The sequence below is a fragment of the Pelophylax lessonae genome (assembly GCF_965119305.1).
Source record: "Pelophylax lessonae genome assembly, chromosome: 2".
NCBI lineage: Eukaryota > Metazoa > Chordata > Amphibia > Anura > Ranidae > Pelophylax > Pelophylax lessonae.
Genome location: NC_138769.1, coordinates 110378802 through 110405134, shown reverse-complemented (window position 1 = coordinate 110405134; position 26333 = coordinate 110378802). Strand labels below are relative to the sequence as shown.

Here is a 26333-nt window from a genome sequence, read left to right as displayed (position 1 = left end):
AAAACTCTGTAGTTGCAGGGCCTTCCTAAACAATCCACACACAATATATCCCAATCAGCCAGGCCCCTTGTACTGCATAGTAATTGGTAAATGTAGAGGAGGGTTTACAATCCAATTGTGAAGGGTCTAGTCAGCGTTAGGGATAATGCACACCTATGTAGTAATGTGTGTCTTCACTGCATTCTTATTATCAATTATGCTAGTTTAAAATGTGAATTGTTTATGTATTTTGCAAAGTGAAGGAGAAATACTCAGGAAAAAGATTTCACATGGTTTAGGTACTACACAAAAAAAAAGCAATACAAAAATAATACACCTATTTTGCTAAGCAACAGTGCATAGATAACCAAGCCATGTAAAAAGGAAAGGGACCTGTACTTTAAATGCAATACGTCAAAAGGTTTTACTGCAGGAAAATTAACACGTGTGAACAAGCCTTTACAGAATGTATCAGCAAATAGATTTAAATTGAGAATTTAAATAGAGACTATAGGAACTTCATTTGGCTTTTAATTGAATTATATTTGGGCATGACATAAAAACTGAAGCAGATATAAAGCTGTTGCCTGTGGCAAACAATCAGGATTCAACTTTCATTCTTTGGTAATAGAATAGATTATAAATAAAATTAACATTCAACATGTCCACTGTTGTTCCTGTTTTCAGAGATTAGTAAATGTGCTTTTTTGACCGTTCACCTTGTGGCCAATAAATAAGTAAAACTTTTGTTGGTAATAATGGATTCCATTACACTCTGGCCAATATTACTGGGTAAACCTTTAGCAGAACTAAAAATATAGAAACAGGGCTGTAAGTGCATTTGGTTGAGCAAAGGCTTGGCACTCTGAATTTGTAGTGCATTTAATGCTAATCGGAAGGCTGTCATCTCCTTGTTCAATTTATAAGAGAACAGTAATGGTCACAGAAAGCTTCTCTTTATAGTGCCCTGTTGTAAAAAAGGTCATAAAAGAACCCATAAAAAAAAAAAAAAAAAAAACAGAAATCCTTACGTCTGATATGCATGTTTCCTTTTGCATGTAAGTATATAATACTTACCTTCCATTAACAGCCACATACTAAATGAATGGACAGTTTACAACCAGGAGAGCAGTGACAGTATCAATTTTTATCCTGGTTCAAACCCACTCAAACCCGCTATGATACGATAAAGAAAAGGTAGTCACACATGACAGATAATTATTTTCTGGGAGTCACAGGCAGTGTAACACTATGCAAAGGTAAACTCCTTCCTCAGTGTCCATTTGCTTTATAACAATGCATAGTGGATTGTCACCTTCCAACTAGAGGTCACATTTCATTCTAGCCAAGTTTGCGAATTAAACATGTGACTCTTTCTACGATTACATCTTGTCATCACTGTCTGATATGTCCATTAGCAACGCAACCACTCACAAAAATCACAAAGGAAAGCTGCATCAGTCCCACTATAGAAGCAGCTGTCTTTGAAAGACTTGCATATTTCAAGACGACATACAGTCCATACAGTCAAACATGCAAGAGTCCAAGGTTTTTAGTGATAGAATGGACTGATAACTGAATTCTGGGGTGCGTTCGTGTTGTTCGGTCCTCCCCCTGTCTACCACTCATGTCAACATCAGCACACTCCTCTGTAGTCCCCATGCACCAGATTTAACCCTTCCCCACCACTTAAAACCTTGTCACTTTTTCTCCTATTCGAATCTCCACAAGGGAATATTACTGTCCTGAAACTGTTCCAAGCAGTAAATCACAAGTATATACTGTATGTCTTTCAGCGTTATGCTTCAGAGATTCTCCTATCTGCTGATATACATTAACCTCGTAATTTTCACTCTCAGCTTTTTTTTTTTGGCCACCGATATATTTTCCATGGTATTTCCTTTTAGTGCTGATCTATTTGGTATCTGCTTACCCAAGTCCATTTAGGCACAGCCAAACTTCCTAAGCCCCCGTTCACATTGGAGTGACTTGTCAATAAATCATTTGATGTCATCAAGTCATTTGAAACTGTGAAATGTACACGTGAAAAAAGAAGTTTTCTTTTACAAAAGAAAGCACTGCATGCTAATTTACAGGGGATGGTGTAATGTTTGTGTTTGTCAAAAGTCAGTAAAGGTGAACTATAGCCAGCCACACATGGATCAAATGCGCCTGTTTCAGCAGGGAATGGCTCAATTTCAATCCATGTATGGGCTAGCTGGTTGTATACAAGTCGATCAAATGGCTTGTGTGAAACCAGCCTGTTGGGTTTTTCCTGAGTGATCAGTGGCGCTATAGCAGGCAACACTGATCATTGTATTGTACCACAATAATGCTGCGGGAGTGATTCACCCATCCACCTTGAATGTGTGGATGCAGGAATCTGCACTTGATTTTTTTGTTAAATCCACTGGTTGAACAAAAAATGTATAAATGTATGGTCTGCCATCCCTTTTAAGAAACATAAGGGAGACACCATGGGCAACTAAGAATGGCTAAAATCGTTAACTCTGCTGTTCAATCAGCGTAGATGTCTGCATTTTAGTACTTTTAAAGATACCTGCAGTGGTTGTCAGACTTGTTAACACTTTCTGAATGCGTTACATACGTGGTAATGTTATACAGCAGTGTAAAAAAGAAAGCCACATTGCTGACTTTTTTGTCATATTTGAACAGGCAATCATTAGATCTTCATTCCAACACTGCATTTATATACAGGCAGTGTAACTGAACAAATCATACATACAATTACCTTGATGTATGCATTCTCATGATCTAAAGGAAAGAAAATGTCAGTTTTGGCATCCCAACATTTACCACCAGTTTAAATCCAAGAAATTTGTCAAGTGCTCCAGATTAGGTGCCAATAATAAGAAACTCCAAAAGGACATTTCACACAAGTGTATCAGTTCCACCACAAAAGAGGATATAAAAAAAACAAAAACCCGTGAAGACTGAACTCTTACTTCGGTTCGTGCATCTATCTTCAGTTCAGTTAACATACATTTTTTACTTTTTTTTTTGTCTATTTTCTTAAATTGTTAATGAGAATAGTCATAGGTGGACAAAAGTATAAACAAAAAAATGTTTCTTTACTAAAAAGGCCATAAACGAACAGCATCTGTTTATGTCTGCATAAAATGGCATACACTAACTGACCTGAGTCTGCCCAAAGAATTAGATAGCAGTTCAGTCTGCGTCTGTCCAAAAAACTGACAGACGGATCCAGACTGAATGCTTGTATGAAAGGGCCTTTAGGGATTGTGCATTGGAACCAGTCTTGTATAAATATATAGGCTACTCTTTTGTACAGACATTGCTTGCCCTGATTTAATTGCACACTAAGAGTTTTTATTTATTAGCTTTCAGTACTTTCAATCATTGAGGTTCAGAATTACAACTGGATAAAATCATGCAAATGTGATCTGCATGGGAATGCTTACTCCTTCGCCAATCAAGACATTTTGATACTTGCCAAACACCTACCATGAGCCAGCCCACTGCTTGCATCAGGGCTGGGGGCTTTTGGGATAGGTACTCAGGCAGGGGGTGCAGTGATTTTTTCAGTAAGCTACTTATAGAGCATCTTAATCACCAATCATAATCTGCCTGCAATGCATATAGAAGCAGGTCCTGGCATCTATATGCAGCTGCAGGCATCATCTTGGTACAAAGACTTTTTCAAGTCGACGTACAGGTACGTCGGTTTGTGGCAAGTGGTTAAAGCTCAAATATCTTGGGTCTCTTGGCTACAAAATTTCTGTTATACTAACATCTGAGGCTAAGGGTGTACTTGCTTTTTCACAGGGCACAATTACAACAATTGATATTTTTGTTGAGTAAACTATTGTACTGGTAAATGTCCCCTTGTGTTTTTATCCAATCATCAACTTCAGACACTGTCTGAATAAAGATCCAACATTTGCCTGCTAAAATATATTGGAAAAAAAAATCAGTTTTCATGGTGTGTATTTACTTTTTCACACGACTGTAAATGTTGAACAGACTGCAATACCAGAAGAAGGAAAGGAATTAACTTTGCTCTGTAACAGTTGCTTTTACTGTCCCTATCTACAATCAACAAATCTTGGTGCTGCCGCCATAGATGAGAACGTTTTGGGTAAGCCTATAATTTCACTATATTAATCAAAGCAAATTGGATTCATTGCAACTGAAGAGGTGTAAACTCTTTGACGTATAATATGCTCTGATGCTCATTCTTCACACATGGAAGAATACTTCACCACCTATTAAGCCTATTTGGATAAAATTAGGCAATGAAACCTTGTTGTACAAAAACACCTAAAAAATAGCAAATGACCTGAGAATCCGAGGAAAGATGTTAGATATGGTTACTCAAGCTCCTAACCCTTGTCGGACACCTCTACTAAACATAGATTATTTCTTCTGAAAAAGTTGGTTTTCGGTCACATACAGTAATTACATATTTTGATATATTTTAATAGATGCTTCTTGTTTATATACCTGCTGCAATAAACAGCTTTTTTTTGGCAGTTAAGGGAGCTTTGGCCTCTGTTAACGTCTATTCATGGCCAGAAAGGAATGTTGCAATGCAAATATGTAAAGCCTCAGAGCTGCAAAGAAAATCCTAAATGAATAACTGGAAATGTCTAAACAACACTGTCGAGCTACAAAAGATATTTAAAATGAGACACAAGCTGGCTTCTAAAACATTATGCGTGTCTCCGATATCCTGATTATTCATGTTACTGGGTAGTTCAATCACACACTGAATAGTAAAGGCAACTTTGGTCAGGTGAACGTTTTCTTCTTTCCACAGACGAATCAGCATGGCAGAATTTTCAGTGTTACCTAGCTTCTTGTGTCTTTGGAAACGTACATAGCTAAAACTATGGCCACCAAAATAGACAATAAAAAAGCTATTATATGCTGATACCAGACACACTGCCTAATCTGCTCTTCCAGTCTTCGGTTTGCTTCCAGTATTTGATTTAACTGAAAGGAAGAAAAAAATAAATTGTGAAAAGGGCAACTTGTAAAAGTAGAACATTAAAGGCTAAAGACTATAACATTAAACATGCCTATATTTGTAATATTCATCTGGAAGATTAGGTAACATCAAACCCATGCATGGGTGGTCTCTAAACTCCAAGACTAATGCTGATTCATACACTATATGAAAAATGAACACTCGGCTATGAGAGCAAACGATTTTTAATTGAATATCTACATAGGTGTACAGAGGCCCATTTCCAGCAACCATCACTCCTGTGTTCTAATGGTACATTGTGTTAAAAGGCTATATGATGATTACAAAACCCTTGTGCAATTGTGTTAGCACAGCTGAAAACTGTTGTGCTGATAATAGAAACTATAAAACTGGCCTTCCTTTGAACTAGTTGAGTATCTGGAGCATAAGCATTTGTGGGTTTGATTATACTCTCAAAATGGCCAGAAAAAGAGAACTTACTTCTGAAACTCGACAGTCTATTCTTGTTCTGAGAAATGAAGGCTATTCCATGCGAGAAATTGCCAAGACACTCTTGTTTTCCTACAATGGTGTGTGCTACTCCCTTCAGAGAACAGCACAAATGGGCTCTAACCAGAATAGAAAGAGAAGTGGGAGGCCCCGATGCACAACTAAGCAAGAGGACAAGTACATTAGAGTCTCTAGTTTGAGAAAGAGACGCCTCAAAGGTCCTCAGCTGGCAGCTTCATTAAATGGTACCCGCAAAATGCCCGTCTCAATGTCCACAGTGAAAAGGCGAATCCATGATGCTGGCCTTCTAGGCAGAGTGGCAAAGAAAGAGCCATATATGAGACTGGCCGATAAAAGGAAAAGATTAGGATGGGCAAAATAACACAGACATTGGACAGAGGAAGATTGGAAAAAATGGTTATAGACAGACGATTCTAAGTTTGAGGTGTTTGGATCACACAGAACATTTGTGAGACGCAGAACAAGTGAACAGATGCTGGAGGAGTGCATGATGCCATTTGCCAAGCATGGTGGAGGTAATGTGATGGTCTGGGGCTGCTTTGGTGCTGGTAAAGCGGAAGATTTGTACAAGGTAAAAGGGATTTTGAAGAAGGAAGGCTATCACTCATTTTGCAACGCCATGCCATACCCTGTGGACAACGCTTCATTGGAGCCAATTTCCTCCTACAACAGGACAATGACCCAAAGCACACCTCCAAACTATGCAAGAACTATTTAGGGAAGAAGCAGTCAGCTGGTATTCTGCCTGTAATGGAGTGAACAGCGCAGTCACCAGATCTTAACTCTATTGAACTGTTGGGGTAGCAGCTTGACCGTATGGTACCTAAGAAGTGCCCATCAAGCCAATCCAACTTGTGGGAGGTGCTTCAGGAAGCGTGGGGTGAAGTTTCTTCAGATTACCTCAACAAATTGACAGCTAGAATGCCAAAGTTCTGAAAGGCTGTAAATGCTGCAAATGGAGAATTCTTGGATGAAAGCAAAGTTTGAAGGACAAAATTATTATTTCAAATAAAAATCCATATCTCTAACCTCGTCAATGTTTTGACTATATTTTCAAATCATTTTTCAACTCATTTGATGAATAAAAGTGTAAGTTTTCATGGAAAACATGAAATTGTCTGGGTGGCCCCAAACTTTTGAACGGTAGTGTAAATGAATCCATTTTCTGTTTGTTTTCTCATGCATACCGAGTGCAAACAGTTTGGATGAGAATTACATTACCACTTGCCGACCGGGCCATAGTCAAATGACGGCTACAGCGCGGTCGGCTTATTCTGGGAGGGCGTACAATGACGTCCTTCCAGAAACGCGATTCCCGTGTGCCCCCTGGGGCACGCATACGGGAGTGTCCATGCTCGCTAGGTCCCAGGGACCGGCGAATCCCGGATCGTGGAAAAGGGCCAATGACAGCGGCCCTTTACCACGTTATCGCTCCATCCAATGACGGATCGATCACTTGTCAACAAACCGATGCATGTCCAGTTCATTTCTCTCCTCGCACGCGGTACACAGCAATCGGTCCAGCGTGTGAGCAGAGGAGAGAAATTGCAGCTGCACCCATCCCCTGCCTCCATACCTGATCTATGGCCATCCGTGCCACATTTATGCCACATCCAAGCCTCATCCACGCCACATCTGTGCCTCATCCACGCCACATCCGTGCCACCTCAGTGCTCATCTGTGGCTCATTCATGCCATATCCGTGCTCATACATGCCATATCCATGCCAGGTCAGTGCTCATCAATGCCACATCCATGCTACGTTAGTGCTCATCCGTTCCACATCCATGCCACGTTAGTGCTCATCCGTACCACATCAATGCCATGTCAGTGCTCATCTGTTCCACATTCATGCCACGTCAGTGCTCATCCATGCAACGTCAGTGCTCATCCGTGCCACGTCAGTGCTCATCCGTTCCACATCAGTGCTCATCCGTGCCACATCAGTGCCTCACAAAATTGTAATGGGAAGTCAGGAAATGATGGTGCTCCCTGCATGTTGTCCTCTGTATGTGGCAAGACTGTGTAAAAGTCTCACACATGTGGTATCGCCATACTCAGGACGAGTAGCAGAATGTATTTTGGGGTGTTTTTTTGCTATGTACGTGCTATGTGTCAGAAATATCTTATAAATGGACAACTTTGTGTAAAAAAAAAAAAAAAAAGATGCGTTTTTCATTTTCTTTCCACATTTTCCAAAAACTTGTGGAAAAAAATGACATGTTCAAAAGATGCATTATGCCTCCTAGATTATGTGTTGGGTGTTTGCTTTCCAAAATGTGGTAATTTTGTGGGCGTTTCCATTGTCCTGGTGCTCCAGGGCCTTCAAAAGTGTGATAGGCTGTCAGGAAATTTTGTGTGTAATTTTTGCTCCTAGAACGCCTGAAGGTGCTACTCGGATGTTGGACCTCTGTATGTGGTCAAGCTGTGGAAAAGTCCTACACATGTGGTATCGCCATACTCAGGAGGAGTAGCAGAATGTATTTTGGGGTGTAGTTGCAAGTATGCCTATACAGTGTGTGGGAAATTACTTGGTAATATGACCATTTTGTGAAAAAAAAAAAAACGCACACCTGAAGACGGAAGGCCCAAGAAGCACTAAGCGCCCAAGTAAAGTGCACCGTGACAGGGAAAGGAGGAACCTGACCCTTGATGGAATAGGCCTGAGTCACCATCTGTCTGATCCATCTTGAAATGGTTGCAGAAGAAGCAAACGGGCCTTTTCTACGCCCATCCGTGAGCACAAACAGTGAGTCTGACCTCCGAAAAAAGACTCGTAGCTGCCAGATAAACCTGAACGCTCAAACCACATCCAGGGCATGCAATACAACTTCCTTAGGATGTTTGGGCCTGGGACACAGGGAAGGCAACACAATGTCCTTATACAAATGAAAATCAGAGACTAATTTATGGAAGGAACGACAAACATGGGCGAAAAACCACCTTATCTTTGTTGATCACCAAGTAAGGAGCACAACGAAATAACGCCGCCAGTTCTGACAAACTGCGAGCAGAAGTGATGGCCACCAAAAAGCCACCTTTTGGGACAACGTAAGCAGGGGAATCTCCTAAATATTTTCAAAGGGAGGCTTCTGGAGAACTGAAAGCACCAAGTTCAGATCCCAGACCGTAGAGGAGACTGCACCGGTGGAGTCAGATGTCGAACCACAGGAATAAAAGGTACGCACCAGGGAGTGTGTGGCCAAGGGTCGCTAAAAGAAGACCACCAAGGCCGACACCTGGCCCTTGATGGTATTCACGGCCAATTTCTGCTCAACCCCCTGTTGAAGGAAGTTCAAGACCCGAGCCACCGAATGTGAGCGAGGGTGAACACCAATCTACTCCACTAAATGTATTTATTATTATTATACAGGATTTATATAGCACCAACAGTTTGCGCAGTGCTTAACAAAATGAAGGCAGACATTACAGTTACACTACAATTTGGAAAAAAAGGAATCAGAGGGCCCTGCTTGTTAGAGCTTACAATCTAAAAGGGAGGGTCAATTGATACAAAAGTTAATAGCTGTGGGGGATGAGCTGATGGAGCAAGTGAAACAGTGTTATTAGTTAGCCTGGTAGGCTTCTCTAAAGAGAAGGGTTTTCAGGGATCGTCTAAAGATGGATAGATTAGGGGACAGTCGGACAGATTGGGGTAGAGAGTTCTAAAGAATGGGAGAAGCTCTGGAGAAATCTTGGAGGCGAGCATGGGAAGAGGTGACAAGGGAGCTACAGAGTAGGAGGTCTTGGGAGGACCGAAGAGAGCAGCTTGGTTGATATTTTTAGATCAGGTTAGTGATGTAGCTGGGGGCAGAGTTGTGGATGGCTTTGTAAATTATTGTTAGCACTTTGAATTTTATTCGTTGGGTGAGTGGAAGCCAGTGAAGGGATTGGCAGAGAGGGGTGGAAGACACTGAACGGTTGGTAAGGTGGATAAGTCTTGCAGCAGCAAAATGTACGATTTCCAAGTACGATGGTAGATCTTCCTAGAGGTAGATTTCCTAGCTTTCAGCAGTGTCGGAATCACCGACCCAGGCAAACCTACATCCTTCAACACCTGGCTTTCAACAGCCAAGCCGTCAAAGCCAGCGACTAAAGCTGGATGGAAGATTTGCCCTTGGTGCAAGAGATCCTCCCCTGAGAGTCTCCAAGGGATGTCGGCGCCCAGTCGCACCAGGTCGGCGTACCAAGACCAGCAAGGCCAGTTCGGGGCCACTAGAATGACCGGAATCCCTTTTGCCTCGATTCTGCGCAAGAGCCTCGGCAGAAGCTTGAGAGGAGGGAAGGCGTATATCAGACGATACTGGCCACCAGAGCGTCTGTGGCATCCTCCAGAGGAGCCCATGACCTTGCCACAAACCTCAAAACTTTTCTGGTAACCTGGAACGCCAACAGATCATCTTGGGGGTGCCCCACTGGTGACATATCGGATGAAAACGCATCCGGGTGAAGGGACCACTTCCTTTGGTCCAAGGCTAGCTGACTGAGATAGTCTGTTTACCAGTTTTTGCACTTTGGTAATGTGTACGGCGGGGAGGGTCGGAACGAAGTGTTATGCCCACGGGAGAATGCCGGCTACTTCAAGGACTGCCAACACACTTTTTGTTCCGCCCTGGGGATTGACATAAGCAACTGAAGCGGCATTGCCTGACTGAATCCACACTGGAAGCCCCCAGAGTCGGTCCGTCCTGTGATCCAGGCACAGCCTGATCGCCCGAAGTTCCAAGACATTTATTGGTAATCTTGACACTTTCAGTGTCCAACACCCTGAGCAGAGCTCCAACCCAGGACACCTCCCCACCTTTCATCCATAAATTAAAATACGTGAACAGATTTTTGCCTTAAAGTGATACTAAACACATTTTATGTTTAGCTGGTTAGTGGGCATGGAGGAGGAGGGAGGGGGTGGGCTGTCATTTACCACTGTGTATACGCCCACATGTGACTATTGTCACACGAGCTGCTCAGATGTGATGGGGAGGAAATGCTTAAGGTAGAAAATACAATGAACTGAGCATGTGCACAGGTTGCAAACACTGTTCTGCAAAATCTCCAACATCAGTGGGGACATGGACTAAAGTGGGGGAAAGCGAAAAACAGGATCAACCATTTTTTTTTTGCAGAATACACAAAATGAATCCTATAGTGAATGAGTGAGTATGAACTGCATGTAATACACCATTTATTGATGGCTCTTAACAATGTGGGTTTATTGTTACTTTAAAATCAATGAATTCTGTAAATAAAAATGTTGCTTCCTGTTTGACACTCCAGTAGTGCTGCCATAGCACAGTAGCAGCCAAACCCTTCATAACAAGTGCCCTCGCACAAGGATTCACTGAGAAGAGAAGGGAGAATGTCAGATCAGCTCTATTACTGGGATCTGATTACTGAATGCATCAAGTCTAAAGCCCGGTACACACGTACAGTGTCCTGAACGAAAAAACCCCCCAAAAAACTGAGCGGTCGCCATACTAACTATGCGACATTAGTGCGGCAATCTCCCCCCACTGAGCTATTGTGTTCTGACAGAGGGGACATCCCGCCTATCCCTCCCTACTCCCCCCCTTCTGCCAGAACACATTGTGATCAGTACTCAAAGCCATTGGCTTCCAGCGCTGATTGGCTGCTGGTCGGATGCTGGTTTTCCAGCATGTCCCTTCAACAAGGGACAGGCAGCTGCACACACTGTACAAATGACAGCAGGAACTGGCTGTTTTTCAAATTGCATACTCAGCATAACCCTTGTGTCCATTCGAATGTCCAATAATATAAAACTGGTTGGTAAGGCTTTGAATGATGGAGATCATTAGTACAATGTTTTTACAATTGCATTTATTTGTGGAACTTCAAATGGGCTTTAACTAACTCACTTTAGTAAATCTTATACTATAGAAATCAATGTAAAATTTTAAAAATAAAGGTGCTTTCTTTAATTATTTGGTAAACATATGGGACAGCCCTAGTGACAACATGAAATGTTTGGGTTCATTGAGGTTTTCACCCAAAATTCACACATTTTAATGATTGAATCTAAGGTGAGAGTTGTGAGAATCTTGAGTGAAAACATGGATATATAGAATCTTTATCTTCCTCTGCAGACTGCTGTATTTTAGGTATAAGGAGACTCACATAATCTGTTGCAGCTGTGCATAGTAACCACACCACTGTGGCTTAAAGCGGAGTTCCGGCCACAAAAACATTTTTTTCAATAAACATACCCCCCATGCCCAGAAGCTGTTTAGCAAGGAATACGGTGTCGCACCGGAAGTGACGAGTGGGGCCGGTGCCGTCGCATTGATTCCTGGGAGCGATGACGTTCAGCTCCCAGGAATCATTGCAAGCCGGAAGTGATGGCGCGAGCCGCGGCCGCCGAGGGAGGAAGTGGTAGACAGGCGAGTATTTCTTTCTACAATTACAAGGTAAGTAAAAAAAATAAAAAATATATCCTAACTATCCAATTCTGTATCAGGTGGGGAAAAGCAAGCGGATGGCCACAAAATCGATTATGTTGATTTTGTGGCCGGAACCCCGCTTTAAGTGGTGCGATTTCAAAGCGGCAGATCAGTGCAGTGTGGATCTCGGATTTCATTGGGGCTTGCGGCTTCATTTAACAGAAGTCAATGCAAGCTGCAATGAAATCTCAGAAAAGTAGTGCAGGAACCTTCTTTCAAACTCGAGTCGCAACGATTTGAAGGGTTCCATCGATAAAAATAGGGTGCGCCTTGTCATACGATTTTGATCTGTCAAATCACATGACATATGGTATTGGTGTGAATGAGGGCTTATTGTCAAAACTTAATTGAACAAGCTGAAGTTAAAAGCTGATCGGTTACTATGTACAGCTCTCTTAGATTCTATGTGCACTCGTTTTAGAAAATATCCCAGTGTCTCCTACTGCTGCACTTTTATCTCAAAGAATTTTGAGTCTGATAAACTTCTCAAATTGTTTATGAAAGTGTGATCTATAAAATCATTTTGTTACTAAATGATATTCTGAATAAACCCAAATGTAATCTAGAGTATGAATATTGTGCTGAGCTTGCGTGTGCACTGGGACTGGTTATTTTCACTGTGGTCAGAACTGATGCAAGCTTTGCCTTTGCACAGGGTGACTTGGAATCCTGTAGGATGTAAACAACCCATCCTTGGGCTGGCCAGGTCAATGTTATATTGGAAATGTTTGCTTTTGAGGTCTATAATGACCCTGGTTATTTTGTTGAGAAAGGGCAGGAGAGAGCAAGCCAGTTTTTTTTGTTTTTTTTTTTTGAATGTACACTTAATGTTTCTAGCACAAAAAATTATTATGCTAAACATCATTAGCTATTTTAAAATAATATATGATGCACAGCAATCATATATGCATAAGTAGTTGATAATGCTATTACCTTAAACTGAAGATCGTCACTTCCTAAAGAATTCCTGTTTAATGAGTTTTCCTTTAATACTAATGTAGAAGGCTTGCTGGTTTCCACAACGTGGCATCTTAATCTACATAAATTAAAACAGAGCTTCATTAATAAATCTTACAGCCTTAGACAAACAATAAATATTTGCTTATGTATCACTTCTTCCTGTTGATGGGAAGTACACCAGACACTCTGTCTACACATAAAGATGAATAATGTAAGCTATAACTGAATGTCATACTCAGAGCTTCACTTATAAAAGTTTTAGGAGAGAAAAGTTTAAGTTTTTTTTATGCTGAAGTCAGATTTCAGCCAACATTTTTTTTTGTCTTAAAAAACAAAACAAAAACAAATTGCAACAACGGGCAACAAAAAACAATATATCATGTTTAGAATGTTTCGTAATGGGAAGTGATTATTATTCTTATTTTTTGGATGCCATTTTAAAATTTTACTTTAGGCCTCATGCGCACTGAATGTTTTTACAGCTGTTTGTAGGGGGATCAGGCATTTTTTTCTGCCTCTAAACTCCCCTGCATGTTAGCCTACGTGTCCATGCACATATAGGCTTTTAGAAGCATTTAGTGGCAGGGGCTTTTAGAGGCAGGAAGAAATCCCAGCCTCAGCTGTTCCCGCCTGGCTCCTTATGGCCAGCACTCCTTCCTTCCACACTTCTCCTAGACACAAGCAGCTGCTGCATGCCCAGCACAGTAAGAGCCAAGCGGAGCCCCGTATAGCCATGTCCAGGTAGTCAGAGTCAAACACTAGAGCGGCTGGTGTGGTGACAGTGGAGCACTTTATTCATTCAGCATCCACACATGTCCAGGAGTCAGGTGTAATCCTCATGCTGATAGGTGGGCAGTCGTTATGTGAACATAGTGGTCCTGTGTGAGGGCAGGGGATGAGCAGTGTGCAGACAGTATGCAGTGAGCAGTGTCTCTTCCCAGATATGTGGTCACTGCTTGTTGTACATCATCTGGGACCTCACAGTAAGGAGGCACCCTGGATGTTTAATTGAAGGCTATGATGTGCAAAGGGGCACTTCTAGTGTGTAAGGGGACACTGCTGATGTAAGGGGTAACTTTTATATGCAAGGGAGGGCTGTGATGTGTAAGGGGGCTCTGATGTGTATAGAGGTCAATGCTGATGTGTTAGGGGGACACCACCAGAGTTGTATAAAGTACTCAAAACCCATACTTGAGTAAAAGTACAAGTGCTCGATCAAAAAGTGACTTGAGTAGAAGTGGAAGTGCTCGATCAAAAAGTGACTTGAGTAGAAGTACTAAAGTATTCAACATTTTTTGTACTTAAGTATTGCAAGTAGTTTTTTTTTAATTTTGCTACTCAAGTACTGAAAGTAAAAGTACCAGTAGTTTTGAAAAAAAAATTGCTACGCAAGTACTGAAAGTAAAAGTACAAGTACAGTGTTATGTAGTTATTAAAGAAAGAAGTCAAAAGTTTGAACATCATATTGTTTTTTATTATTTCAAATGCAGCTTTTATTTATACATACAGTAGCATTTATTTTCGTATGCGCTGATAATACACACGTTTTGAGCTTCATGAAACCTGCCATCTACTGTTTTGGCAGTGGTAATTTTTATAACTGTAACGAGTAACTATGCAGCACAAAAAAAAAAATATTGGAGTAGAAGTATTGAAATCATTGAAAAAATGTAGTGAAGTAAAAGTGGAAGTAGGAGAAAAAAATTAGACTCCAGGAAAGTACAGATACCGCCTTTCGGTACTTAAGTACAGTAGTGAAGTAGTTCTACTTAGTTACTATACATCTCTGGACACCACTGATGTTTAAGAAGGCACTCCTGGTGTAAAGGGGGCACTCTGGATGTTTATGTAAGGGGGCACTCCCCATATGTAAGAGGGCACACCTGATGTAAGAGGGAGCTGCTGTTGTGTAATTGGAGGCTCTGATATACAGAGGTGCATGTATAAGGGGTGCACTCCTAGTGAATAAGGGGGCTCAGATGTGTAGAGGCACTCCTCATGTAGGGAGGCAATCCTGATATTTAAGGGGGGCACTCCTGGTGTGAAGGGATCACTGTTGATGTAAGGGGTACCCTTGATATTTAAGGGGGTTCTGATGTGTAAAGGGGCTCTCCTGGTGTGCAAGGGGGCTCCCCTGTCGTGAAAAGGGCACTTTTGATGTGTAGATGTGCTTAAATGAGTAAGGGGCACTTCCAACGTGAGAAGGCTCTCCTGATATATAAGGGAGGGCTCTTATGTGTAAGGGGGTACCTCTGGTGTGTAGGGGGTTACTGATGATGTAAGGGGTATCCTTGATATGTAAGGGAGAGCTGTGATATGTAAGGGGGTTCTGATGTGTTAAGGGGCTCTCTTGATGTGTAAGGGGGCACTGAAGAGTATTGGGGCACTGCTGATGTGTAAGGGGGCACTGATGTGTAAGGAGGCACTCCTAATGTGTGTGTGGGGGGTGGGGCGCAAGTAGCTGGTCTTGCCTAGGGCGCAAAATAGTCTAGCACCGGCCCTGATACCAAGACTTCAAAAATTCAGGTATGTACACTATTTGCATTTAAAAAAATACACATTTAATAATTTGTTATTGAACACAGAACTGCACTCATTTTAGTATTTTATATCTGCCTGGAATTCAGCTTTAAAAGCGGATTGGCTGCTCTGGCTTTTTGCTCAATAACAGAAGCCTTTAGGTGGCAATCAACTGATTTTGAATTGGACTTCTAGCTTTGGAAAATACATATGACTATACAACAAGAAATATGATAATTTTGTATCTTAAAGGCTGTTTTCTTTAAAAAAAATATATATAAATGCATTTTGTTTTTGCAATTTAAAAAATGTGCATTTATTAATTTTTCTCTAAAGAGCCTGCAGAGCATTGCACCTGTGGTCAGCAGGTCATAGGTGCAACCTCAGGCTCCTGCAGACTCTCAGGATAGCGGTTTGCTCGTACCTTGAACAGGCAGGCAGTTACCGGAGAGCAGAAAGATCTATGGACTATAACAGAGCTCACCAGCACTGTCGCAGCTCACTGAGAACTACAAGCCATCAGTTGGCTGATACTGATAGGCATTCATTCTCAGGAAAATTAAAATGAATGATGTGGCTGTGTGGGCGGAGCCCTGCATGACCATGTAGTTTTTAAATTGCAACAGCGGGTGCGGGGAGAGGATCCCCAGCCCGCTGTCACAGGGATGGGGGGGGGGGGGGTGTAGAGGTTGCAGATGCTGGAACAGGTTACCTGTTCCACCCTAAAAATAGGTGGAACATGTAACATTTTTCAAAGGTGAACTTAACCTTTAACATACTGCACTGGTTCAAACACCTAGAAACAAATATGGGATGAACCAGAAGTTTGTATTTGCAGAATAAAGTATTCCTCTCTAATGATTACGGTCTGGCCTATCTATCCCACTGTTATTTCCTATATAGACTGCAATGTTTACTTGTAGCCCCTAATTCTACTCCTGTTTATTTTTTTAATTACAGCTGCTGGAAAATTTTTAATTAAATTAACCCAGAGATAGGCAGTTACAGAGCATGTTAAGATTTTAGAAACAAATTTTGCCTAAAGCACATTTTTTTTTCACACTATTCAATTTCTAAAATAACAATCTTTTCAAGTAGCCAGGAGAGTTGCTATGATCCCAAATGACTAGAGCACCTTGACTGTTGTGGAGCTCGAAGCGTACCATGGGAAAAAGAAAGCGGCTGGTTTTTGCCCTCATCTGATCTGTTCTAATTCCTTTCTGTCTTATTTCTCTTTGGTCTCCTGCTTTCTGCACTCCCTGAGAAACTGAGCCATTAGTGCTTTTAAAAAGCTGTCAATGGTGTTAAACACGTGGGTCCACTATATATTTTTTTCTGAACAATTATTTATCCTGAAACAATCATAACTAATTTCATACATAGGACAGGATGGTTGAAATTAAAAATCTATGTATTTAAATTGCTTAATAAATACATTTAAAAACAGATTATTGGCATGATGTTTAAAAAGTATAATGTGCACAGGACCAACATTTCAGAACCAAAGTTCAGTAAAGACTGAATTAGGATTGTTTACAAGCTCACACTTGGCATGATGGTAACCGTTAATACAGAAAACCTGGGGCCCCTATGCTGGATGTATTGTAAGACCCCTCAGTTATTTTAAACTTTCTGAAGTTTTTTTTATCAATATTTTGTGAGAATGGTCAATATTTTTGTACTTAAAAACAATTTCTGAATCTTAACAACATTAATGTCTAGGTAAAAGTTAAATTATTGCTGTTGGTATACACTTCATGTCCATAACCACTTTCTCATGAAACTTTAATGAATACTCCTAGTAGCCCTGTCATTATTAGACTCTCCAGGAACAGCATCACAAACAATCGTACTTCAGACAGCCTTTGAACTTGTGAGGGAATATTAATTAACTTGACAACACAAGCAAACAAATAATAGTGCTGCTACTCCATTTTGCCACTCTATTCATTATCACAAAATGGAACCAATTCAGAGTTAGAAATTAATTAATTAGCATTCGGCAGCAAAGTTGGTGGCTCATTAAACTTCAGAAGTCTGTGCACTTTTTGAACCTTGTGCATTCATACACTCAAAATGCCAAAGTAATTACTGCACAACAATACACTCTTCTGTTGCTGTTGCCTGGCACCTTTTTAACCCACACAACACTTCCACAACTTGCTTCCAATGATAAATTACTATTTTATGCAATTACTAGATTTACGTAATTTTCTTGTCTGTACAGTGGTTGTGTTTGTTCTGTAAGCTCATGGTGGACCTAAAACATATTTTTTTTTTAGTGTGAACATAGAGTGTGCTAATGTTTTTGAAAACCATGTTTTTAAGTATAGCTTGTAATTACAGTATATACATACTGTACATAGGTGCAACCACACACTGCATAAACAGGCTTTGCTTTCTGCAGTTCTTATCTCAACGATAAGGAATGTCTAATAGGATACCACTGATACTCTGCAGCCCTTTAAAGTGATATTAAAGCATTTTTATTTATTTTTTTTAATAATAAACATGTTATACTTACATGCTCTGTGCAATTGTTTTGCACAGAGCAGCCAGGATCCCCCTCTTCTCGGGTCCCTCGTCAGCGCTCCTGGCTTCTCCCTCCTGCCGGGTGCCCTCACAGCAAGCAGCTTGTTCTGGAGGCACCAGAGCAGGCACAGTCCAGAGCCGTGGCTGTGTGTGTCCATTCACACATGGAGCTGTGGCTCGGCCCTGCCCTCTCCATCTCCTGATTGGCTCATTGGTTGTGACTAGACATATGCCGGTTTTCGGTAATTCAATATATTGCGGTATTGCATACCCACGGTATTGTTATTGTGGCATTTTTAAAATACCGAGTTTCTCTGCTCCTCACTGACTCGTGAATTGATACATTTGGATGACTCATTCCTCACTCAGCAGTTCACTCACTCAATAGAAAACAGCTCTGGTAATATGATCCTAGAGTGAGAGACTTAGCTCCTCCCTGTAACCAATCAGACATCTCCCACTCAGCACACACCCACATGCTTCCTTCCCGGGCTCAGAGAGACACAGTGAGAGACACAGTGCCTGCCTTCTACAAGTGTCTGCAAGTACTTTTACCATACACTGTCACTAGATAGACAGATAGATGGAGAGATAGATAGACAGATAGATGGAGAGATAGATACACAGATAGATGGAGAGATAGATATATAGATAGATATACAGATAGATGGAGAGATAGATATACAGATAGATGGAGATATAGATGGAGATAGAGATATAGATAGATAGAGATAGAGATATAGATAGATAGAGATGGAGATATAGATAGATTGAGATATAGATAGATAGAGATGGAGATATAGATAGATAGATAGATAGATAGATAGATAGATAGATAGATAGATAGATAGATAGATAGATAGATAGAAATACATACACGGGCATAGCAGCATATATATATATATATAGATGCACAGGCATAGCAGCCCACATTACATTATTATATAGCCATCAAGCAGTGTCTGGCCTACCTGGTGATGACTGGTCCTGACGCTCCGATCCGATGGCCTGGTCATTAAGGGGGCAAATCCTTGCGGCCCAGAAGTGGAGTGCAGGAGGAGCGGTGTTTTTATTTGTAAATTACTTTACTATTGCTTTAGGCCTGGTTCACATGTATGCAGGTTAGCGGTTCACATGTATGTGGGTTGGCGGTTCACATGTATGCGGGTTAGCGGTTCACATGTATGTGGGTTGGCGGCCCATATTTGCACAGGGATAGGGATAGCAGCCCATTGATTTGAATGGGGTTGGGCTGCTATGCCTGCGTTTTCAGCTGAAAAAAGCCGCATGCAGAATTTTTAAAAATGCAGTGGCGGTGAACCCCATCCTGCTTTTGCACCATGCGACTTACTTGCAGTTCCTGCACACGCAAACTGTTTTTAAATGCTGGGCCCATGTATTTAAAAACGCAGAAAGCTTGCCAGAGCAGGAACTGCAGGTAAGTCGCATGGTGCAGAAGTAGGATGGATTTAAAGGCCACTGCATTTTTTTAAAATGCTGCATGCACCTTTTTTCTGCGTAAAATGAGGGCATAGCATCCCATTCAAATGAATGGGCTGCTATGCCTGTGCAAATGTGGGCCGCCAACTCGCATACATGTGAACCGCCAACCCGCATACATGTGAACTAGGCCTAAAGCATGTGAAAAGTAATTTACAAATAAAAACACCGGTCCTCCTGCAGGTTTAACCACTTCTGGGCCGCAAGGATTTAGCCCCTAATGACCAGGCCATCGGATCAGAGCGCCAGGACCAGTCATCACCAGGCAGGCCAGACACTGCTTGATGGCTTATTTTAGGCCTGGTTCACAGAGTCTGTACTGACTGACTATATAATTATGTGCAAAAGTGAACCAAAGTCCCTAAATTCAGCAATGAAATTGAAGTGAGGTAGAAATTTAATAATTTAAGTTTAATAATTGAATACCGTGATAATACCGTATACTGTGACAAAACCCTAATCAATTAATCGCAGCATGGAAATCTGATATCGTCACATGCCTAGTTGTGACTGACAGCAAGGAGGAGCCAATGGCTCCCGTTGCTACCAACAGCCAATCAGGAGTGCAAGTCCCAGAAGAGGTAAGGCTCTCGTGGACATCGCTGGATCAAGAGGGGGCTCAGGTAAGTATTAGGGGGGCTGCTGCACACAGGTTTTCTACCTCCATGCATAGAATGCATGAAGGTAAAATACCTTGTGCCTTTACAAATACTTTAAGCCTAGTACACACTATTTGTTTTTTACGTTCAACCCAACGGACAAAACAAAATAAAAACTGAAGAGCTGGGGAGGAGCCTCTGTACTAACAATCAGATGTTAGAACAGCGATCTTCCCCGCTGAGCTACTGTGTTCTGACAGGGGGACTCCTCCACCTCCTCCCACCTGCCCAGGGGCGGACTGACTACTCATGGGGCCCCGGGCAAAGGAAGATTATGGGGCCCCCAGGCTTAGAGATGGCCGCCAAGTGGCAGCCATCTTTACGACACAACATTAATGGGGGTAGGCCCACGCGGAGGGGCACTGAGCTTGGCGAAATGCAGAGTGGCAGGAGACAAAGCTGGTGACCCAGTAAAGGGATCAGGAGCCTCCCATGGGCAGTGCAACCTTAACAGCATCTAACAAGCAGGGCTCTCTAATTCTTCCTGTATTGTATTGTAACTGTACTGTCTGCCCTCATGTTGCAATGCGCCGCGCAAACTGTTGGCGCTATATAAATCCTGTATAATATTAATAATAATAATCATCATGGGCCCCTGGGCAAAATAATGCACTGGACCCCTATCAGGGAAATGGTGACCTGCTGTGCGCATAGCGCACCACATTAAACAATGGGCATGGCCAGTGGAAGAGTCTTATAGAAGGATTGAACAGAATCTGCACCTGCTGTATACTATGCAAATGTATACCACAGTCCTTGTACCCTGAGCTTACAGAAGAACTTCAATAAAACCAACAACTGTTGAGACAATGACCACCTTGGTCAGGTCTATGTATATTATACATTGGGTATAGAAAAGAATCAGCCCCCTTTAAAATAATCACATTTTGTTGCTTTGTTGCAGCCTGAAATGAAGACAGACATCATTTTTGTTTTATCCAGCTGTGTTTACTAGTGCAACTCTTAACATCCAAGTGAAAGACATAACACCAACATGTTAGAAAAAAAAAAAAATAGAAAACAGAATCACTGAGTTGGAAAAAGGATCACTCCCCTTATGTCAGTATTTTGTTGAACCGCCTTTTTCTTTAATTCCACTCCTTAGTGTTTTGGGAAATGTTTCTACTAACTTTGCACATCTGGACTTTGCAATATTTTCCCACTCTTCTTTGCAGAATTGCTCAAGTTCAGTTATTTTTGATGGTGACAGATTGTAGACTGCAGTCTTCAAGTCATTCCACAGATTTTCAATGGGGTTTAAGTCTGGGCTTTGACTAGGCCATGCAAGGACCTTGAACTTCTCCTTCAACTGTTGTGTGGTAATTTTTGCTGTGTGCTTTGGCTCATTGTCATGTTGGAAAGTAAACCTTCTTCCCATTAACACATTTTCTGGCGGAGAGCAGCAGATTTTCCTCAAGAATTTGATGGAACCCCCTCCATGCTTTACTGTAGGAATGATGTTATTTGGATGGTGAGCTGTATTGGACTTCCGCCAGACATATTGTTTTGTGTTGAGGCTAAATAATGCAATTTTATACTCACCTGACCACCTTAAATGCACCTTGAAGATTCTGAGGCCACATGGAAAAAGGTGCTATGGTCAGAGTAGACTAAAATTCCTACAGTTAAGTATGGAGGTGGTAATATCCTGTTATGGGGTGTTACTCTGCAGCAGGAACTGGAGCACTTGTTAGGATAGAAGAAAAATGGATGGGCCAAAATACTATCGAATTCTGAGACAAATCTGCTGCCTTTTGCCAGAAAGTCTTCAATGGGAAGAAGGTTTACCTTCCAAAATGACAATGACCCAAAGCACACAGCAAAAATGAGCAAGGAGAAAAAGGTGAATGTACTTACTTGGCCTAGTCAGAGCCCAGGCTTAAAGTGGGAGTAAATGCCAATCTCAGACTTTTACCTATAGGTACTGTAAATATTTACTAAACATGCACCGTTTAGGAGATATTTACTGTACATGTAGCCGATGACATCAACCGTGCATGCACTCTGAAAGAATGGCCATTTGGGCTGTTCCTTCAGAGTCACGTGCCGTAAATGGTGGCTCCTGCTGTGCAACTGGCCGGAGTCTCCGAAACAAGAAGGAAGACAGAGTGAAGATAGGAGTGCCTGCAGCAGTGACATCGTGGGGCTGGAATGCTTTTTCTGGTAAGTTTAACATAATGTGCTAGTATGCGATGATAGCACATTATGACATTACCTTGCAGGTTAGAAAAAACATCCAGCTGTTTACTACCGCTTTAAAACCACATTGAAAGTCTGTGGAAGGACATGAAGTCTGCCGTCCAAAACGATCATCATCAAATGTAACTGAACTTGAGCAGTTCTGCAAAGAAGAGTGGACAAATACTGCAAAGTCTAGATGTGCAAAGGACATATCCCAACAGACTAAAGGCTGGAATTAAAGCAAAAGGTGGTTCAACAAAATACTGACACAAGGGGGTGATCCTTTTTCCAACTCAGTGATTCTGTTCAGAGTGCCACCTTATATCAATGTCCCCTTACACACACCTTTTCACCTTTGTCCTTGGTGTGGCAGGCGGCTGGCGGGAAAAGGCTTTAAAAAAAAAAAATCCATCTGTTGCTGGCTCTGAACTTTGCATGTACAGATGTGGAGCCAGCTGAATGGGAACTGCTGTGGTCGCCCTCGGATCAGGCAGTGAAGCATGTGAATAAAAGCTGTGTTTGATTTGTGCCATGATATCACTGCACAGGTGTGCATCCAGATCTGCCTTCAGCCTGATCCGTGGCCGAGCTCAGCAGTTACCACTCAACCCTCTCCCAATGGCAACAAGTGGATTTTTGCAAGCATTTTTCTCCTCTGTGGATGGTTGGCAACACAGCAGCTGATCGAGTGGCTTGACCCAGCATGGCTGTTCAACAAAATTTGATCGGTAGACTTCGGTAGCAGCAGTGGCCACTCACAAATCATACAGTATACACACACACAACCACTATTAAATATATACACAGATGCACGCATGCACAGTATACATATACACACACGCACAGTATACACAGACACACAAACACAGTATTATACACATACAAACACACAGTATTATATATATATATATATATATATTGTGACAGGAAGTCAGGTAAATCTGGGAATGTAGTCACTGAGAGGAGACACATTCCCACCTGCTTTGAAAAGTTCACTGATACTATAGGGTGTTGGCTGCAAAAAGAGCCAGCAGGAAGTTGAAAACCATTCAGCTGTTCAGAATGAGGAGATCAAGGCCTCTATAATTTGTCCAGAGAAAATCTATTGAGTGCTGCCTCCTGTCGCTGTGTGAGCTGGGAAGAGGAGGACAGACATACGTGTACCTCCCGACGCCGTGTGGGCATGGGAGAAGGACTGCTGCCGCCTGTCGCCGTGTGGGCTGGGAGAGGGGGACAGTCGGATGTGTGCCTCCCGACAAGCTGGTGAGCATGGGAGAAGACCCCCTACAGCGATGTGAAGCTAAGGAGGGTAACCACGAGTGAAGACGTCTCAAAGGTGAGAAGACAAAGTGTTCCATGTGAAGAGTGTGAAGAGTAAAGGATCCTGTTATAAATGAACATGTGCTGTGTGAAAGAAAACAAAGGGACATGTTCAATGGACAATGTTTGTGCTGTGTGAAAAGCAAACAAATGGACATTTGAGTGTCTGCTGTAGGATCAGCAGTGTCGGCCCAACAGTAGGTTGGGAAGACTTCTTAGGTAGGTTCCAGCGTGAGAAGGTAGCCGCCCACAGAGGCAAGGATTTATTTTGTCTTTTATTTTATTTTGGCTGTTTTGACGCTTGCAATTATGTGAAGTAAATTGCATGAATAAATCAGTCTTGTTTTCAACCTCTGCTCGGCTATCTCTCTGTGAAAACGCACCCCCAAAGGGGTCACCCATACGCCTACCACCGAGCTAATCCCTTACATATGGTGGAGGTATGCAGTGGGCATAAGCAGAGATCCCTGCAAGGAAGTGCAAATGTTTGATGAACTTTATCTGGTGCATGAGATTGCACAATCTATGTGTGCAGGAGAGAAGATCCTGACAGAAAAAAAAAAAAGTGTTTTAAAGAGACAGCGGTCTCAAAATTATTTGATGAACTTTGTTGTGTCTGGTGCAAGTGACTGCACAAACTGTGTGTGCAGGAAAAGAGATCTTGCAAGAGAGAGAAAAACTACATGTGTTAAAGAGACAGTGGTCTGAAAATTTTTTGCTAGACTGTGAAAAATTTGTTTGTGGAGTTATTGAAGATGGGGCGTTCAAAACGCCTGAAGAATGCAAAGATAGATGAAATGAGAGACCGGATTCTATGGATGGAGGGGATGCTACCGTCTGAACCAGCCCCATCCATGCCTAAAGAGAGTCTACTAAAGAGGAAGGGTGTTGTCCCTAGCAACACTGATGAAACTGCTATGGAGACGCAGTGTGCTCAGATGAAAAGTAAACCCAAAATGGGGGAGATGCTGAAACAACGGAGCTTTGCAGCTCAACAAAAGGCTCATCAAGAGAGCATGGCAGGCTGGAAACAGAGACGCCAGCAGCCAATGGAGGCCATCGGTTTGGAAGAAACCGAGTATGTGTGCAGGGCTGAGTTGGATGCCTTGCAACGGAAAATGGAAGAAAAGGAACAAGCCTTGGAATTGCTTAAAATGGAGCATAGAAACTTGCAGGAAATGAATGAACTACTCAAGTCTCATGTGTTACAGTGGGAAGAATCCACTGCTCTTCTTTTGGTCGAGTTGCAAAAATGTCAAGACACTATAAAGGAGAAAGATACCATCCTCATGGAAAAGGAAATTGAAATTCAGACTTTGCAGAAGCAAAGTATGTGTGAAATGTTGGAGTTGCGTAATCAGCTGGAAAAAAGTCTTCAGTGTTTGGAAGTTACAAAAATAGACCTGCAGGAGTCGCAGGAACAGAATGTCGCTCTGAAAACGACATTGTCTCTCAGCGACAACGAGAAAAGTGAAAGAGAGGCTAAATTACTGAGTACTGTGTATGAGCTCACCACTTTGAGCAATGTGGTAGATGAATTACGTGCAGACTGTGAAAGTTGGAAAGGTGAAGCCCAACGTTTCCAGCAGCAGTTAAAGGAGAAAGAAGCCTGTGTGGCAGAATTACATTCTTATTCCCAGATGCTAGCCAATGAGGTGAAGGCTCTTATGCAGGGAAAAGGAGATTCTGAACACAAGAGAAAAAAAGTAGAGGCACAGCTTCTGGAATCGCAAGTCAAGGTGTCAGAAGGTGACCGAGTGTGTGCTAAGCTGTCAGAGAAGGCAACCCGATTGCAGGTTGAGTTGGACAGTGTCACAAATCAGCTTTCTCAAGCAGACAGCAAATCTAGAGAAATTGCGGAAGATTTTTCTATCTTGGAATCGCAGCTGCAAGACACGCAGGAACTCTTACAGGAAGAGAGGTGTCAAAGGCTGAGTTTTAGCACAAAGCTCAAACAAATGGAAGATGAGAAAAATGGCTTCCTGGAACAATTAAAAGAGGAGGCGGAAGCAAAGAAAAACCTATCAGAGCAAGTCGCAACATTGCAAGCTCAGATAGCGGATATGAAAAAACGCATGGAAGAAAGCGTTGGTTCATTACAGTGTGTTGAAGATGTGAAAAAGAAGTTTGATCAGATGCTTGGTGAAGAGAAGACTGTGTCTGCAAAATATGCAGAAGAACGCGCACGTGCAGAAACGGAGGTGCGTGATAACGAGAGCAAAGCCCTGTTCTTGGCTCGCTCTTTGGAGGAAGCTCTAGAGTGTAAGGCTGAACTAGAAAGAGTTAACCAACAGCTGTGTACAGAAATGGAAGATTTGGTCCGCTCCAAGGATGATGTTGTGAAAAGAGTTCAGGAGCTAGAAAAGTCTAAGCGAGCCTTAGAACAGCAAGTAGAAGAGATGAAGATTCCGTTGCAGGAACTGGAAGAGGAATTCCAGGCAACAGAGGATCTGTCCCAAAGAGGGGATAGTGTGCCTGATGCAGTTTTTAAAAGGATCAGTGTTTTGGGGTCTGTCCTGAGTGAGCCTCAGAAATGTGATGACACGTGGCTTGAATCACCCCTTTGGAATAAACCGTTCCTTCAAAAACTTCAAGCATTGGAAAATGTATCATTAGAGCTTCAGCAAACAAAAGAGTTGTGTAAGAAATGTGATGATTTCTCAGTTCAGGCTGAAAACCTAGTGGAGAAAACTAAAGCGGAGAAAACTAAAGCAAGTGATATAAATCTGGGAGAAAAAAGCAAAC

The 26333-nt window shown here is 42.0% G+C and overlaps 1 protein-coding gene across 1 annotated transcript in view; it reads right to left on the bottom strand.

Moving 5' to 3' along the window:
* Window positions 1-4665: 4665 nt before the first annotated feature.
* Window positions 4666-26333, bottom strand: part of MOSPD2 (motile sperm domain containing 2) — a 279719-nt gene continuing 258051 nt past the window's right edge. The window contains exons 14-15 of the mRNA XM_082246726.1: window positions 12850-12952; window positions 4666-4956 (exon numbers count right to left, since the gene is read on the bottom strand). Of these exons, the coding sequence (XP_082102852.1) occupies window positions 4813-4956; window positions 12850-12952 (247 nt within the window). The 3' untranslated portion in view covers window positions 4666-4812. The remainder of the gene's footprint in view (window positions 4957-12849; window positions 12953-26333) is intronic.